This window comes from Hemiscyllium ocellatum, chromosome 12, assembly GCF_020745735.1.
Source record: "Hemiscyllium ocellatum isolate sHemOce1 chromosome 12, sHemOce1.pat.X.cur, whole genome shotgun sequence".
NCBI classification, from domain to species: Eukaryota; Metazoa; Chordata; class Chondrichthyes; order Orectolobiformes; family Hemiscylliidae; genus Hemiscyllium; species Hemiscyllium ocellatum.
Genome location: NC_083412.1, coordinates 10,837,717 through 10,854,250, shown reverse-complemented (window position 1 = coordinate 10,854,250; position 16,534 = coordinate 10,837,717). Strand labels below are relative to the sequence as shown.

General features: G+C 45.1%; 1 protein-coding gene across 2 annotated transcripts in view; it reads right to left on the bottom strand.

Moving 5' to 3' along the window:
* LOC132820931 (cullin-4A-like) overlaps window positions 1-16,534 on the bottom strand; it is a 62,916-nt gene that overhangs the window by 41,647 nt on the left and 4,735 nt on the right. For both annotated transcript variants that reach the window (XM_060833307.1, XM_060833306.1), the window contains exons 2-8: window positions 7,876-7,991; window positions 5,162-5,265; window positions 2,019-2,088; window positions 1,825-1,898; window positions 416-578; window positions 247-336; window positions 74-156 (exon numbers count right to left, since the gene is read on the bottom strand). In XM_060833307.1, coding sequence (XP_060689290.1) covers window positions 74-156; window positions 247-336; window positions 416-578; window positions 1,825-1,898; window positions 2,019-2,088; window positions 5,162-5,265; window positions 7,876-7,991 — 700 coding nt within the window. The remainder of the gene's footprint in view (window positions 1-73; window positions 157-246; window positions 337-415; window positions 579-1,824; window positions 1,899-2,018; window positions 2,089-5,161; window positions 5,266-7,875; window positions 7,992-16,534) is intronic.

Below are 16,534 nucleotides of genomic sequence, written 5' to 3'. Positions count from 1 at the left end.
CTCACCGATTCTTAAACCAGCTGACTACATTCTGCATAGGGCACTGCAATAAAACAAAAGGATCACCACTTACTGCGTGCTTTGATCCAAGTAAGTAATCACTCTATCTGCTTCTTCCTCCAGGCGTTTGTTCACGTGGTGAAGGTACTCTGGCACCTACATCAGAATATTAAAACGGAGAGAAGAATGAACGCTGGCTCCAAGTGTAGAGCTCTCTCAGAATCTTTAAGGATCACTACTACCTACCTCCCTCTTTTGCATTAGTCTTTGGCCTTCCGCTGCATATAAACAATTGGTCTCCTCCAAAAATCTCTGTTCAAATGATTCCTGGTAGACCTGTTTGATGCAAAGTCTAAATAGTGGAGGCTTCTGTGAAAAAAAAAGAAGTGAATTTCAGAGTTAAAATCTCCCTTACCTGCAGGTCAGACAGCATACTCAGCAAACTTCGGATCAAGCTTCTGTCCACAGCTTCCCCATTTCGCTCTTTTTGGATCAGCAAAAGGATCCCGTCGATGGTTTTGGTCCGGACAATTCTGTCATTGATGACATGGGTTCGGAAAAGCTCTAAACCTATGTCCCTGAAAACATATAAGCGAGGGATCTGTTATTGCTGGCAAACGGCTAAATATCTGAAGGCGCACACAGCCTGCGCCCAGGATTGCCGGCAATGAAGAAGCGGAGGTGTCAATCTAGCGTCAAACTTGTGATATGCAACTAGAATTTGAAACGCTGCAACCAACAGATGGCATTCATTTAGTTATTGCAACGTTCACTCGAACAGATTGACTGGCTTTATTCTCAATGTACAGAGGAGCCTTGATTATTCGGCATTCGATTAACCAAATTTTGGATTATCCGAATAAGATCACAAAGTCCCGACGCTCAGCGAAACCATTTTATCCAGCCTTCGATTACCCCAGCGACATCCTCCCTGCCAGCGTCCTTCGGATAATTGAGGTTCCTCTGTATTTTCAATATCGTGAAACGTGGCAAGAAACATTTCAGCCAGGTTGGATTCAGCCTCTCCAAAGACTGGGAAAACGGACGCCAAAGTGAGTTGGGCAGCAAGAAGTAAACGGGAAGGGAGAGTAAAGGGCAGAAGAAGCAAGTCAGTAAAACCAGAGGAGGGGTTTGGGGAAAACGTGGGAGACAGGAGGAAGAGAAAAAGAGGACAGCAGCGTGAGAAACTGAGAACAAAGTGAGTCGGAGAAACGGGGGGATCATCTTGCAGTGACAATGGGGAAGGGGTTTGAGAGAGGCAGAATGCTCGACATTTTGGAGATCAAAGTGCTGTCCTTCTCAGTCAAGAGTTACGCTGTGCTACATCAGTGCGTTCACCCATCTGTGGTGTAGAGATCTGCCTTGCATAACCAGTATAGATGCTCGTCTGTTGTGCATTATTTTGTTTCCTATTTTCAACCTCACAATAAACAAATCCAAATGAGCACCCAATTATGTACACACTCAAAACAGGAGATAAAGTGGAGGGGTGGGTACATGGAACATGATTCCAATAATCATAAGATAGATGTGGTCTGGGTCGGGGGCTCAAGATCAACAAGTCCTGAGTTTAATAACTGCCTAAAGATGAGGCCTGGCTGGCTCTTCAATTGTAACGCCTCTAATTTCACAAAACCTACAGAATAAAATTGCTAGACTGGCCAGTAAACACGTTTGAGGTGGCAAATTATGAGGGGGTTGAGAAGAGGAGAAAACCTGCTCTCTCCCATGTAGCCTGAACATACTGAGAGCTGAACTGCTGACTTAAATAACGACAGAACTCCCTTGTGATTCAAACTTAACAACCGCCCACAATTAACTCACCAGATAGATGGCAGCATTGAACTCTGCAGCACGTAGGTTCGGTCGAGAAACAAGAAAATGCTCCTGATCATTATCTGCAGGTAATGGAGACATTTAAAAGTATGATTGCATTATAAGTAAAAAGCAGCAACACTAAATCAACAGGACAAGAGATGCCCAAGAAAGGATTTCATTTCTGGAGGGCGGTTACTTACCATTTGGCGACAGTGGTCCTGCCAACATTTGTTAATCTTCTTCAGAAACAGACTGCTATCCAGCGAGTCCGTGGAAGCAAGGTCAAGGAAAAACAGATCATCCCAAGTTACCAACAGAATATCTTTCGAAACTGAAAGATCATCCCTTCAAAATAGTTTGTCCGATTACCCATTCAGCATTACCAATGGCACTTATACAAATGTTCTATCGTGTTAAATTATGGAAAAACTGCCAATACTGGAGATCAGAGACGAGACAGTACTGCTGGAAAAGCATAGCCGGTCAGGCAGCATCTGAGGAGCAGGGAAATCGACGTTTTGGGCATAAGCCCTTCATCAGGAATGAAGCTTGTAGGCTAGGGGAGGCTGAGAGATAAACAGATGTATGGGGAAGGAAGCTGGGAATGTGAAAGGTTGGGGCTGGGGGGGAGGGGGGAGGTGAGGTGGAAGTGTCCTGTCTCCCCGATGTAGAGGAGACCATATTGGGTGCAACGGACGCAGTAGATGACGTGTCTGGAAGTACAGGTAAATTTCAGTTGAATGTGTAAGGTATCCTTTGGTGCTTTGGACGGAGGGGAGGGGGGTGGTGTGGGCGCAGGTTTTGAAATTCCTGCGGTGGCAGGGGAAGGTGTCAGGAGGTTGGTGAGGACCGAGGGGTTCTGTCCTTGTTGCGTTGGGAGGGGTGGGGTTCAAGGATGGAGGTGCAGGAAGTGGAGAAGATGCGCTGGAGGGCATCGACCACGTGGGAGGGGAAATTGTGGTTTTTGAAGGAGGAAGAATTGGGAGTAAGGGATGGCGCATTTTTACAGGAGGCAGGGTGGGAGGAGGTGTAGTCCAGGTAGCTGTGGGAGTTGGTGGGTTTGTAGTAAATGTCTGTATTTGGTCAGTCACTGGAGCTGGAGGGGCCCAGGAAGGGGAGCGAGGTGTCCGAATGGTCCAGGTGAATTGGAGGTCAGGGTAGGTGTTTGTGAAGTTGATGAACTGTTCAACCTCCTCATTGGAGCACGAGGCATCGCTGATACAGTGATCGATGTAGCAGAGGAAAAGATGAGCCCGTCCCCTGCAAAAATGCCAACCCTTATTCCCAATTCCTCCGCCTCATCTGCTCCCAGGAAGACCAATCTTACTATAGAACACACCAATTGGCCGCTTTCTTCAATTCTTCAAATGCAATTTCCCTTCCCACGTGGGCGACGACGCCCTCCAGCGCATCTCCTCCACTTCTTGCACCTCTGTCCTTGAACCCCATCCCTCCAACTGCAACAAGGACAGAACCCCCACCTCCCCTCCACCCCCCCGACCCCCCATCCTCATCTTCCACTAACTTCCAGATACAGCACATCATTCTTAGCCACCTGCAAACAGAACCTACCACTGGGGATATATTTCCCTCCCTGTCCCTATCTGTGTTTTGGACAGACCATTCTCGCCACGACTCCCTTGTCAGATCCACGACCACCCCTTGCCCCCCATTCCCGGCACCTTCCCTTGCAAGTGCAAAGCCGGCGCCCAGACCCCACTGCCCAGGACCCCAAAGGATCCTTCCACATCCAACAGAAATGTACCTGTACTTCTATACACGTCATCTACTGTGTTCGTTGTGCCCGATGTGGTCTCCTCTCCATCGGGGAGACAGGACGCCAACTTGCAGATCGTTTCAGAGAACATCTCTGGGACACCCGCACCCACCAACCCCACCGCTCTGTGGCTGAACACTTCAACTCCACCTCCCATTCTGCCAAGGACATGCAGGCTCTGGGTTTCGTCCATCGCCAAACCCTAACCACCCGATACCTGGAGGAAAAACACCTCAACTTCTGCCTTGGGACCCTCCAACTACAGGGGATCAATGTGGATTGCACCAGTTCCCTTCCCCCCTACCTTATCACAGTCCCAAACCTCCAACTCGACACCGCCCTCCTGACCTGTCCATCTTCCTTCCCAACTATCCGTTCCACCCCCTCTTCGACCCATCACTTTCATCCCGACCTCTTTACCCCTCACATTCCTAGCATCAAACAAACAGCAATCCTATCCCTGGCCAGATCACCATCACTCATTAAAACCACGAGGGAGAAAGTACTGGAGGATTTGCAGGTCAGGTTTGATGGACAGGATTAGGAGGTAGGGCTTATGCCCGAAACATCAAATCTCCTGTTCCTTGGATGCTGCCTGACCTGCTGCGCTTTTCCAGCAACACATTTTCAGCAGGAGGAGGAGGTACTTCATGTGAGACTTAATCAGGCATACAGGCCAATTGGGTCAAGTGTTCTATACATTCAATGGCATCCATGAAGCAGGTTCAGCATTTTGGTTTGCTCTCCTCGAAGCTGAACCACTTACGTATCGCGCAGATTCAGTAGAAAATGCTTTTGTTTTAATTAAATTAGCTTAAGATGGGGTTCCAGCATGCGCACATTAATAGGATTTTATCAGAATGCGTGCTCTATAACAAATCTAACAGAGTCACAATCTAGAATCCCTGCAGTACAGAAAGAGGCTGTTTGAGTCATCAAGTCCACACCGATTCTGTGATCACCCAGTACCACCCCACCACTCTAACCCCACAACCCCACATTTCCCAAGGCTAGTCCACCCAGCCTGCACATCCCTGGACACCATGGGCAATTCAGCATGGCTAGTCCAGCTAAAGTGCACATCGTTGGACTATGGGAGGAAGCTTGAATAACCAAAGGAAACCCAGACAGACATGGGGAAAACTCCACACAGTCACTCGAGGCTGGAATCGTACCCTGGTCCCTGGTGCTATGAAGCAGTGGTGCTAACCACTGAGCCAATGTGCCATCCCATGGCATAAAAATGCAAAGTTCAGGGAAAAAAATTAATCCCTTAACTGGTTGCAGAAAGTTTTAACCAACAGTGGATATATTTTCAATGCCTAATTAGTAGTTTGCGTGTTAAAACCTCTTACTTTGGTGGATTAATGACAACAAAAATTGCTTTGAAACCATTCGGGCTCTTTTCATACAGAAATGTGGCTTCTGCTAGAACTGTACTTACCTGAAAGCTCAGGCAAACCAACAGGATAATGGAAGACTGTGTTAAGTGTACAGCCTAAAGTAATGACAAGCATCGACATAATATGAATTACAGCAAGCAATTATGGAGGAGAAAAAGGATATTCCCGAAACTGCAAAATCTGTGCCTTCACATGGTCTTCACATACCTGTCTCAGTTGTTTGTATAGGGTTGCTGACACTTTATAGGAACACAGATTCTCAACGGCCTGTATGTGACAGAAAAAAATCCATTTCTATATCAATCAGATTGCAATATCAGAGCTTTCTTAAATCTCAGATGATAGCCACCCACAACTGCTGCTCAGCCCAGTTAGATATGTCAAAGTGCAGGAGCTTGAAGTACTAACTGTGCACTAATTATCGTTGCGATCTGAAGAGGAGAGAACAAAGACACAGACCTCTCTTGACCACATCATTTCCTTGTGTTTATGAGAATTTTCTTGTCCCCTTAAAATACTCTTCTTTGATGAGGAGCTGTTGACAGAGATTTAGTCAAATTCACACCTATTTTCTCCCGTTAATCTCACGTTAGGAGCCTTGAGATATAATAACTACAAACACATGCTGTTGCTCTGATAAAAGGTAAACAAGTACATATGTTAAACAGCAAACAAACCTTTTGTATCATTAAGGCATAGGACAAGAATATTTTCAAATCAAACCTGTTCAGACAAGTTAGACAACCTTTCATGGAAGGTGGAATGTGAAGTCAGACCTCCTGCCCCAGAGTTAAGGACACTATCACTGTGCCACAAGAACCCCTAAAATTAAGGTACAAGATTGCACCCTGATTGCTGATTGATGATGCCTGTCAGATTACTATTAAGGCACCGTAGATAACTGGCCTCGTAGTCTGAAAGTCAAATTCAAATTCCACCATGGAGAGTTATCAATTAACTACAATCCATCTCTCAAACACAGAGGTCTGGCACCAGAAGCAAAAAGCTATGGAAGTTACCAATAGATGGTTCACTATAGGCCTTCAGAGCAACAAAGGCCATCATGCTGAAATATTAAATCTGTTTCTCCCTCCACAGATGCTCCCAGGGCTACAGTATTTTCAACATTTGTATTTTTGTTTCAGATTTCCAGCCAGCAAGTGAACTTGACATGCCCACTCTGTCAAGCGTACACCTGACTCCACTCTCATACCATATTCCTCACTTCTAATTTCCTCTTGTCAAAAACAATTCAACAGACACCTGAAACTAAAGACCAACAAGTCAATTAAGACCTGATACTGAAACTAAAAAGGTAGCATTCATGAGGAAATGTCGCATGGACTAGTCTTATAGTTTAGGAATGCAGCAACTAACAGGTCATTTAGTCCCTTCAGCCTGTTCCACCATTCAATGAGATTATGGGTTATTTGTAACCCAAACGGACATGGAGTTTTTTTTTAGATTGGAAAGGATTTTAACAGTTAACAAAACGAGGTGTGTAAATGGGGATAAAATGTAGATCAGCCGTTATCTAGCTGAATAATGTAACAGATACTGGATTAAAATTAGCTCCTTCTGTTCAGCTGCTCCTCAGAGGATGGCCAACACGAGCAAGGCAGTTAGATTTAAGTCGGTTTGCAATACCTTAACTTGGACTCCAGACAGGCCAAGGTCTCAGTGTTGATGATCCTGATCTGGTATGTACAGATGCCCAACCAATGTTTAAGCTGACATTACATCACCCACAAATTCCTTCACCCAAAATTTAAAGGACCTTGGCCCTTTTGGCCCTTCAAGCCTGCTCCATGATGAGATAACATGACGGTTGTTCTGTTTGTGGTCTCAGCTTCACTTGCCCATCTATACATAAACTCTTGACTCCCTTGCTTATCAGCACTCTTTTGAACTTAGCCCTGAATAAATTTAAAGATCCAACCTCCACTAACTTCTGGAGAAGAGAATTCCACACTAAGAAGCCTCTTCATTTCTTCCGGTATCCACACTATCCAAAAAACACCAAAGAACTGCAGATGCTGGATGTGGAGTTCCAGTGATACAGCACAGAAACAGGCCCATTGGCCCAACTTGTCCACACCGACACAAGAACAGACATTGTTTGAAACCTCGGCAGGTCTGCCAGTATCTGTGGGGAGAATGCAGAGCTAGAAAGCAGAAGTAGCCTTCGGTCTGAAGAGGGGTCATTGGACCCAAAGCGTTAACTCTGCTTTCTCTGCCAACATACTGCTGGACCTGCTGAGTTTTCCCAGCAATTTCTGTTTTTGTTCCACACCATCGAATCCTCTTGCAAACTAATTTAAATAAAGATCCACCCTCATTTTTTAAGTGGGTGTGGGCCTAAATTGTTCAAACTTAAAGTTCTTCATCCAAGGAAGAGTGAAGAAGCTCTGGCTCAGAAGTTAATCGGAGAACACTGTGGATCTCCGAGCAGGGCAACACTCTTTGGTTTAGTTATCAATGTCATTTTTGCAGTATGAACATTGCAACTGAGAGTCTCAGGACTTGGGTTCGATTTTTAGATCCAATACCTTTGGAAAGTGTAACCAGCAATGGATGACCATAAAGCACACGACTCCAAGTGCACTGGAGCTTCAGCAGCACAATTTCAGGTCCCATTCCTCTGATTGGTCACTTGTGCCACATTCAGTTGGATAATATGTAGCAGTGCAAACTTTAGATCAGCAAACAGACTTAACACTCCAGTCTCAGGTTATTCTTACAGCCTTTATTGCTGCATCCTTTCCATACTGAGCAGGCTGGCAAAGTCTGCAGCAACACCCAGGGCTGAGGGGGCACTGCACATCTTCACCTTTCTTACAAATTACTAACCATGAGGATGCTGTTGAGCGTGGTTACCTGATAAAGTTCTTCCAAATTATATTTTATTGATGTGCTATTCTGAATGGCATCCACAGCTTCATGAAGTTTCCGCCATGTATCCTGAGTGTAGTTGTCTGGCAATTTTGGTTTATCTGTTGGGAAACAAACCGGAAACAACACTGCAGTAGGGCAGACATTTCATCCCAGGCTTGGGATCATTAATACAGAGTAAAATTATATACTACAAAAACAACGCAGATGAGAGTCAGAGATCAAAGGCTAAAAGCAGTATTCGGGACTTTGGAAGTAACTTAGAAATACAAAATACTAAGAACAACATGGGAAAGAGGTGGTGGTGGTGAGGGCACCTTGGATAAAGGAATCATTTGACTTTGGCAGCTGAGCTGTTTGGGAGCAAGTGGACAGCAACCTGGGAAGGTAAGTGATATAAATTACCCCAGGGATTTGTGGCCTTCACTTCAATAACAGCGCTGTTTGGGAGTGAGCAGAGAGAAGCCTGGGAAGGCAAGGGTTTCCAATTCTGAGGGGGGAGAACTGAAAAGTGACGTGACAGGAGGGCTGTTATTTGACTGGCTAATAAGGAGCCTCGAGCTGAAAATGTGTTGCTGGAAAAACGCAGGTTAGGCAGCACCCAGCATTCTTCAGGAAGGGCTCATGCCCGAAACGTCGATTCTCCTGCTCCTTGGATGCTGCCTGACCTGCTGCGCTTTTCCAGCAACACATTTTCAGCTCTGATCTCCAGCATCTGCAGTCCACACTTTCTCCTTGGGGAGTTTTCTATAGGCCTCTGAAAAGTTCCAGAGATGTAGAGGAAAGGATAGCAAATAAGATTTTGGATAGGAGAGTAATAGGGTAGTTGTTATGGGGGCCTTTAACTTTCCTAATACTGACCGGAAACGCTATAGTTCAAGTACTTGAGATGGGTCAGTTTTTGTCCAATGTGTGCAGGAGGGTTTCCTGACACAGACTGTAGACAGGCCAACAAGAGGCGAGGCCACATTGGATTTGGTACTGGCTAAGGAACCCGGCCAGATGTTAGAATTGGAGGTAGGTGAGCATTTGGTGATAGTGACCACAATTCGGTTATGTTTACCTTAGCGATGGAAAGGGATAGGTATATACCACAGGCCAAGAGTTATTGCTGGGGGAAAGGCAATTATGATACAATTAGGCAAGACTTAGGATGCATAGGATGAGCAGGGAAACTCCAGGGGATGGGCACAATTGAAATGTGGAGCATACTCAAGGAAGAGCTACTGTGTGTCCTTAATAAGTATGTACCTGTCAGGTAGGAAGGAAGTGGTCGACTGAGGGAGCCGTAGTTTACTAAAGAAGTCAAGAGAGGGAGGCTTATGCAAAATTGAGATGTGAAGGCTCAGTTAGGGAGCTTGAGAGTTACAAGTTAGCCAGGAAAGATCTAAAGTGAGAGCTAAGAAGAGCAAGTGGGGGACATGAGAAGTTTTTGGCTGATAGGATCAAGGAAAACCCTAAAGCTTTCTATAGGTATGTCAGGGATAAAAGAATGACGAGAGGAAGGCCAGGACCAGTCAAGGACAGGAGTGAGAAGTTGTGCGTGGAGTCTGAAGAGATAGGAGAGGCACTAAATGAACACTTTTCATCAGTATTCACACTGAAAAGACAATGCTGTCGAGAGAATACTGAAAAAGGCTACTAGACCAGATGGGATCGAGCTGCAAATGTGTTGCTGGTCAAAGCACAGCAGGCCAGGCAGCATCTCAGGAATAGAGAATTCGACCGAGGTTCACAAGGAGGAGGTGTTAACAATTCTGGAAAGTGTGAAAATAGATAAATTTCATCCAGCCCAGGGGACTTATTTTAGGATTGTCTGGGAAGCTAGGGAGGAGTTTGCTGTGCTTTTGGCTTTGATCTTTATGTCGTCATTGTCTACAGGAATAGTGCCAGAAGACTGGAGGATAGTAAACGTCATCCCCTTGTTCAAGATGGGGAGTAGAGACAGCCCTGGTAATTACAGACCAGTGAGCCTTACTTCAGTTGTAGGTAAAATATTGGAAAGAATTATGAGAGAGAGGATTTATAACAATCTCGAAAGAAATAATTTGCTGAGGGATAGTCAACATGGTTTTGTGAAGGGTAGGTCGTGCTTTACTAACGTTATTGTGTTCATTGGGAAGGTGATCAAACAGGTGGATGTGGTGTATATGAATTTCAGTAAAGTGTTTGATAAAGTTCCCCTCAGCAGGTTATTGCAGAAAATACAGAGGCATGGGATTGAGGGTGATTTAGTGGTTTGGATCAGAAACTGGCTATGTGAAAGAAGACAGAGGGTGGTGGTTGATGGGAAATGTTCTTCCTGGGGTTCACTTACTAGTGAGATACCGCAAGGATCGGTTTTGGGCCACTGCTGTTTGTCATTTTTATAAATGACCTGGATGAGGGCATAGAAGGATGGGTTAGTAAATTTACAAATGACACTTAAGTCAGTGGAACTGTGGACTGTGCATGTTGCAGCTTACAGAGGGACAGAGATAAGCTGCAGAGCTGGGCTGAGGGGTGGCAAATGGAGTTTAACGTGAAAAAATGAGAGGTGATTCACTTTGGAAGGAGTAACAGGAAAACAGATTACAGGACTAATGGTAAGATTCTTGGTATTGTAGATGAGAAGAGAGATCCTAGTGTTCATGCACGTAGATCCCGGAAAGTTGCCACCCAGGTTGATAGGATTGTTAAGAAGGTGCATGGTGTGTTAGCTTTTATTGGTAGAACAAAGAGCAATCCAGTACAGGAACTGGCCCTTCGGCCATCCAAGCCTGTGCTGATCCAGATCCTCTATCTAAACCTGTTACCTATTTCGTAATGTCTATATCCCTTTGCTCCCTGCCCATTCATGTACCTGTCTAGATATATCTTAAATGATGCCACCGTGCCCGTCCCTACCACCTCTGCTGGCAGTTCATTCCCTCTGTGTGAAGAACTTTCCACGCATATCTCCCCAAAACCTTTCCCCTCTCACTTTGAATTTGTGACACCCTAGTAACTGAGTCTCCCATTCTAGGAAAAGGCTTCTCGCTATCCACCCTGTCTACACCTCATGATTTTGTAGCCCTCAAATCAGGTCTCCCCTCAACCTCAGTCTTTCTAATGAAAATAATCCTAATCCTCTCAACCTCTCTTCATAGCTAGCACCCTCCATACCAGGTAACATCCTAGTGAACCTCCTCTGCACCCTCTCCAAAGCATCCACATTCTTTTGGTAATGTAGGACTGTACGTAGTATTGCAAGTGTGACCGAACCAAAGTTTTGTACAACTGTGACATGACCTGCCAACTCTTGTACTCAATACCCTGTCTGAAGGAAAGCATGCCGTATGCCTTCTTGACCACTCTATTGACCTGCGTTGCCACCTTCAGGGAATAATGGACCTGAACACCCAGATCTCTCTGTACAGCAATTTTGAAAGAAGTGAGTTTTAGAGCCATGAGGTTATGCTGCAGCTGTACAAAACTCTGGTGTGACCGCACTTGGGGTATTGTGTACAGTTCTGGTCACCGCATTATAGGAAGGACATGGAAGCACTGGAAAGGGTGCAGAGGAGATTTATCAGGATGTTGCCTGTATGGAGGGAAGGTCTTATGAGGAAAGGCTGAGGCTGTTTCGTTGGAGAGAATAAGGATGAGAGGTAACTTAATAGAGATATACAAGATGATCAGAGGATTAGTTAGGGTGAATAGTGACAGCCTTTTTCCACAGATGGTGATGGCTAGCACAAGGGGACATAGCTTTAAATTGAGGGGTGATACATACAGGACAGACGTCAGAGGTAGGTTCTTTACTCAGTTGTAAGGACGTGGAACGCCCTGCCTGCAACAGTAGTAGACTCGCCAACTTTAAGGGTAGTTAAATTGGCATTGGATAAACGTTTGGATGAGAATGGAATAGTGTAGGTTAGATGGGCTTCAGATCGGTTTCATAGGTCGGCACAACATCTAGGGCCGAAGGGCCTGTACTGCGCTGTAATGTTCTATATTCTAATTAAATAAGGATGATGGTTAGGTGATGTGCTATTTCAGCATGACGTGGGAGTTGGTGGACCCCACTGTGGTTCCCAGTGACCATGTCTGTAGTAAAGGTTGGTTGCTGGAGTCTGAGCTTGGAACATTGCTACGTTTCAGGGAGTTGGGAGAGCTGTGTTTCAGGACCCAGTCAGACCCCTTAGACTAACTAACTCCAATTCAGCCAGTGGTCAGGGATGGGAGGGTGTGATTGTGAGTGAGGCAGGGAGAGGAATCCAGGAGGAGGAGTTGCTGGAGCCACAACCCTTGTTCAACAGGGTTGCTCCCTGTGTGAACGGAAATGGGGATTGCAGGGAGGATGAGCCAACTGACTGCAACACTATTGTGCAAGGAGATGGGCAGGGTGGGAGAATGTCATTGTAATTGGGGACAGTACAGTTAGAGGCATAGATACTGTTCTCTGTGATCAGGATTGAGAGTCCCAAAGGTTGTGCTGCCTGCCTGGTGCTTGTGTTTGGGATTTCTCATCAGGGGTGCAGAGGAACTTGGAGGGTAAAAATCCAAAAGTCATCGTTCACGTAGGTACTAATGTAGCTAAGACTCAGACAGAGGTTCTGCTAAGGAAGTACGAACAGTTAGGAGCTAAATTAATAAGCAGAACTGAAAAGGTAATCATCTATGTATTACTATCTGAGCCATGAGCTAATCGGCACAGGGTCAATATGATTAAGACGGCAAATGCATGGCTGACAGATTAGTGTGGGAGAAATGGGGAAAAATTCATGGGACACTGGCACGAGTGCTGGGAAAGAAGGGAACTGTTCCGACATGCTGGTCTTCATCTGAATCATGCTGGGACCAGAGTCCACGTGAATCACATAACTTGGGTTGTAGACTGGGCTTTAACCTAAACAGGGAGTGAGAGGAGGGGCCAGTTAGAGAGGGAATGAGAAAACTCACATTAAAGGAGGAGGTATGAGTGCAGGTTAGTGATGTGGTGGATGGTTACCAGACAATAAAGGTGAGGGTCAGAAAAGGCAAATATATTTATGCATCAAGGCAACATGTAAAAAAAAGTAGGGAAATTTACCAGTGGAACAAATTTAAAAGTTCTGTATCAAAATGCAAGAAGTATTCAAAATAAAATGGATGAACTAATTGTGCAGTTAGATGTACAGGGGTACAATATAGTTGGGATTAGGGAGAGTGGCTGCAGGCTGACCGAGGAGGGGAACTGAATGTCTCAGGGTAGATTGGGTTGGGATATTTGGTTGGTATGGATGGGTTGGACCGAAGGGTGTGTTTCCATGCTGTACATCTCTATGACAGGAAAAAAAGAAAAGGTGGTGGAGTAGCATTGCTGGTTAAAGAGCAAACTAACAATTGTGACAAAGGATGTTACCGTTGAGCTGAGAAATACCAAGCGGCAAAAAGCATTTGTGGGTGTCATACATAGACGCCGAAACTGCAGTGATGTTGGAAATGGCATTGAACAGGAAATTAGAGAGGTGTGAAATAAGAGAATATTGATGATCACGAGTGTTTTTAATCTGCACATTGATTGGGCAAATCAAATTAGCCATAATGCCATACAGGAGGAATTCCTGGAGTGTATACAGGATGGCTTTCTTGAACTATATATGGAAAGGGAATCATTGGCAATCTAGCTGTGCAAGACCCCTGAGAGCCACCATAATATGATAAGAATTTTTTTTAATCAAGATAGAGTGAGATAGTTGATTCCGAGATTAGTATGCTGCCTGTTAATAAAGGAAACTATGAGAATATGAGGCGCAAGTTGGCCTTGGTAGATTGGGGAAGAGTTATTTAAAGGGATGACAATGGATAGGTCATGACAAACAATCAAGGAATGCATGGGGGTACTGCCTGAAACATCGATTTTTCCTGCTCCTCGGATGCTGCCTGACCTGCTGTGCTTTTCCAGCACCACTCTAATCTGAACTGCAACAACTGTTTATTCCTGTCCAGCACAAAAGCAAAATGAGTAAGAGGGCCAATCCATGGATGACAAAGGAAGTTAGAGATAGTGCCTGTTCCAAGGAAGAAACATATAGATCGGCCAAGAAAAATAATAGCTGAGGACTTGGAGCCGTTTAGAATTCCAAGGACGAAAGGATTAAGAAGGGAAAATACAGTATGAAAGTAAGTTTCCAGGGAACTTACATTAAGACATCAAGACTGTCTACAGATACATGAAAAGAAAGAGATAAGTGAAGACAAATGTCCCCTCCAGACAGAAACAGGGGAATGTATAATAGGGGACAAAGAAATAGCGGAGCAACTAAATACACACGTTGATTCTGCCTTCACAGAAGAGAAATCAGATACCAGAAATGTTGGAGAATGCAGGATTTAGAGAGGGGGAAGAACTGAGGGAGATCAATATTAGCAAAGATATGGTGCTGAGAAAATTGAGGGGATTGAAGACAAATAAATACCCAGGCCCTGATAATCTATATCCCATCGTACTTAAGGAAGTGGCTCTAGAAATAGTGGATGGATTGATGGTCATCTTCCAGGATTCTGCAGACTCTGGAAGCAGATTGGACGGTAGCTTCAATGTCACTCCAATATTCAAAAAGGGAAATCAGGGAATTATAGAGCAGTGAGCCTAACATCAATAGTGGGGAAAATTCCCAAATCCATTATCAAGGATTTGATAGCAGAACATTTCGAAAGTAGTGGCAGGATCAGACAGAGGCAGCATGGATTTATGAAGGGGAAGTCATGTCTGACAAATCTGTTGGAATTCTATGAAGATGTAACGAGTAGAGTTGACAAGGGGGAGCCAGTTGATGTGGTATATTTGGACTTTCAGCAAGCGTTTGATGAAGGCCCACATAAGAGATTGTTGTGCAAGATTAAAGCACATGGGATTGGGGAAAGTGTACTCAGATGGAGAGAAATCTGATTGGCAGAGAGGAAACAAAGAGTAGGAATTAATGGGTCCTTTTCAAATTGGCAGACAGTAGGTGCCAGAGGGATCAGTGCTTGGACCCCAGCTATTTACAATACATATTAATGACGTGGATGAAGGAACAAAACGTAACATCTTAAAGTTTACTGATGATACCAAGTTGGGTAGGAAGGTGAACTGTGACGGGGATGTAGCGGTCCTTCTTCGTGATCTGGACAGGTTGGGTGAGTGTGCAAAGCAATGGTGGTTGCAGTATAATTTGGATTAATGTGAGGTTATTCACTTCAAGGAGGCAGATTACTACCTGAATGGCTATACATTGGAAGAGGGGAGTATGCAGTGAGGCCTGGTGTCCAGCACCATCACTGAAGGTTGGTATGCAGGAGCAGCAGGTGGTAAAGAAGGCAAATGGTATGTTGGCCTTCATTGTGAGTACAGGAGCAGGGATGTGCCATTGCAGTTATGCAGGGCCGTAGTGAGGCCACACCTAGAATATTGCGTGCAGTTTTGATCTCCTTTTCTGAGGAAGGATGCTCTTGAGGGAGTGCAGCAAAAGTTTATCAGGACGATGTATGAGAAGAGGTTGATTAGGTTAGGATTGTTTTTGCTGGAGTTCAGATGAGTGAGGGGGTGGGATCTCAGACTTATAAAATTCTAACTGGACTAGGCAGGGTAGATGCAGGGAGGATGTTCCTGATACTGGATGTGTCCAGAACCAGGGGTCACAGTCTGAGGGTTCGGTGGACCATTTAGGACAGACATGAGGAAACATTTCTTCACCCAAAGAGTAAGTGAGGACTGCAGATGCTGGAGATCAGAGCTGAAAATGTGTTGCTGGAAAAGCGCAGGTCAGGCAGCATCCAAGGAGCAGGAGATTCAACGTTTCGGGCATAAGCCCTTCTTCAGGAATGAGGAAAGCCACTCCCTTTCTTCCAAACGTGTTGAGCTTCAAATGGAACAGGTAAACTATGCAGACGGTCTACCTGCCGTGCAGTGCTCCATTTTTCTCTCTCTCTCTCTCTTAATTTGCCAAATACACCACTGTCAGGTTAATTGAGCAGAGCTGAGAGAATGGCTTTCCTCATTCCTGAAGAAGGGCTTATGCCCGAAACGTCGAATCTCTTGCTCCTTGGATGCTGCCTGACCTGCCGCGCTTTTCCAGCAACACATTTTCAGTTCACCCAAAGAGTGGTGAGCCTGTGGAACTCATTACCATAGGTAGTAGTTGATGCCAAAACATTGAATGTATTCAAGAGGTGGCTAGATCTAGCACTTGGGGAAAGTGGGATCAAAGGTTATGGGGAGAAAACAGGATTAGGCTATTGAGTTGGACAATCGACCATGACTGTGATGAATGGCTTTCTCCTGCTGTTGTAGACCAAAACAAAGGATATGGTGGAAAAAGAGAATGTGGAAGTGCAGAGTCTCCTGGGGAAGTGTAGAGGGGCTACTTCTATAGATAAGTGGATCAATGCTAGCCATATTTTAAAATGCTAGCAAGGCCAAAAGTAAGGTGACCGACAAGGTATGCATCCCAAAGGTACGAAAGGAGGATGAGGTCAGGTCTCTTGTAGAATTTTCCCAAAGTCTTTGCAAAGAGAGCCTGTTCCTAACAATGGAAAGATTAATAATATTAAATCACTAATTTACGCTAGTAGCGACACTTCAAAGAGCACTTTCAGTGTGGGGGGAGGGGGGTGGGGGGGGGGGGAGGGGTGTGGGGGGGGGAGGGGTGTGGGGGGG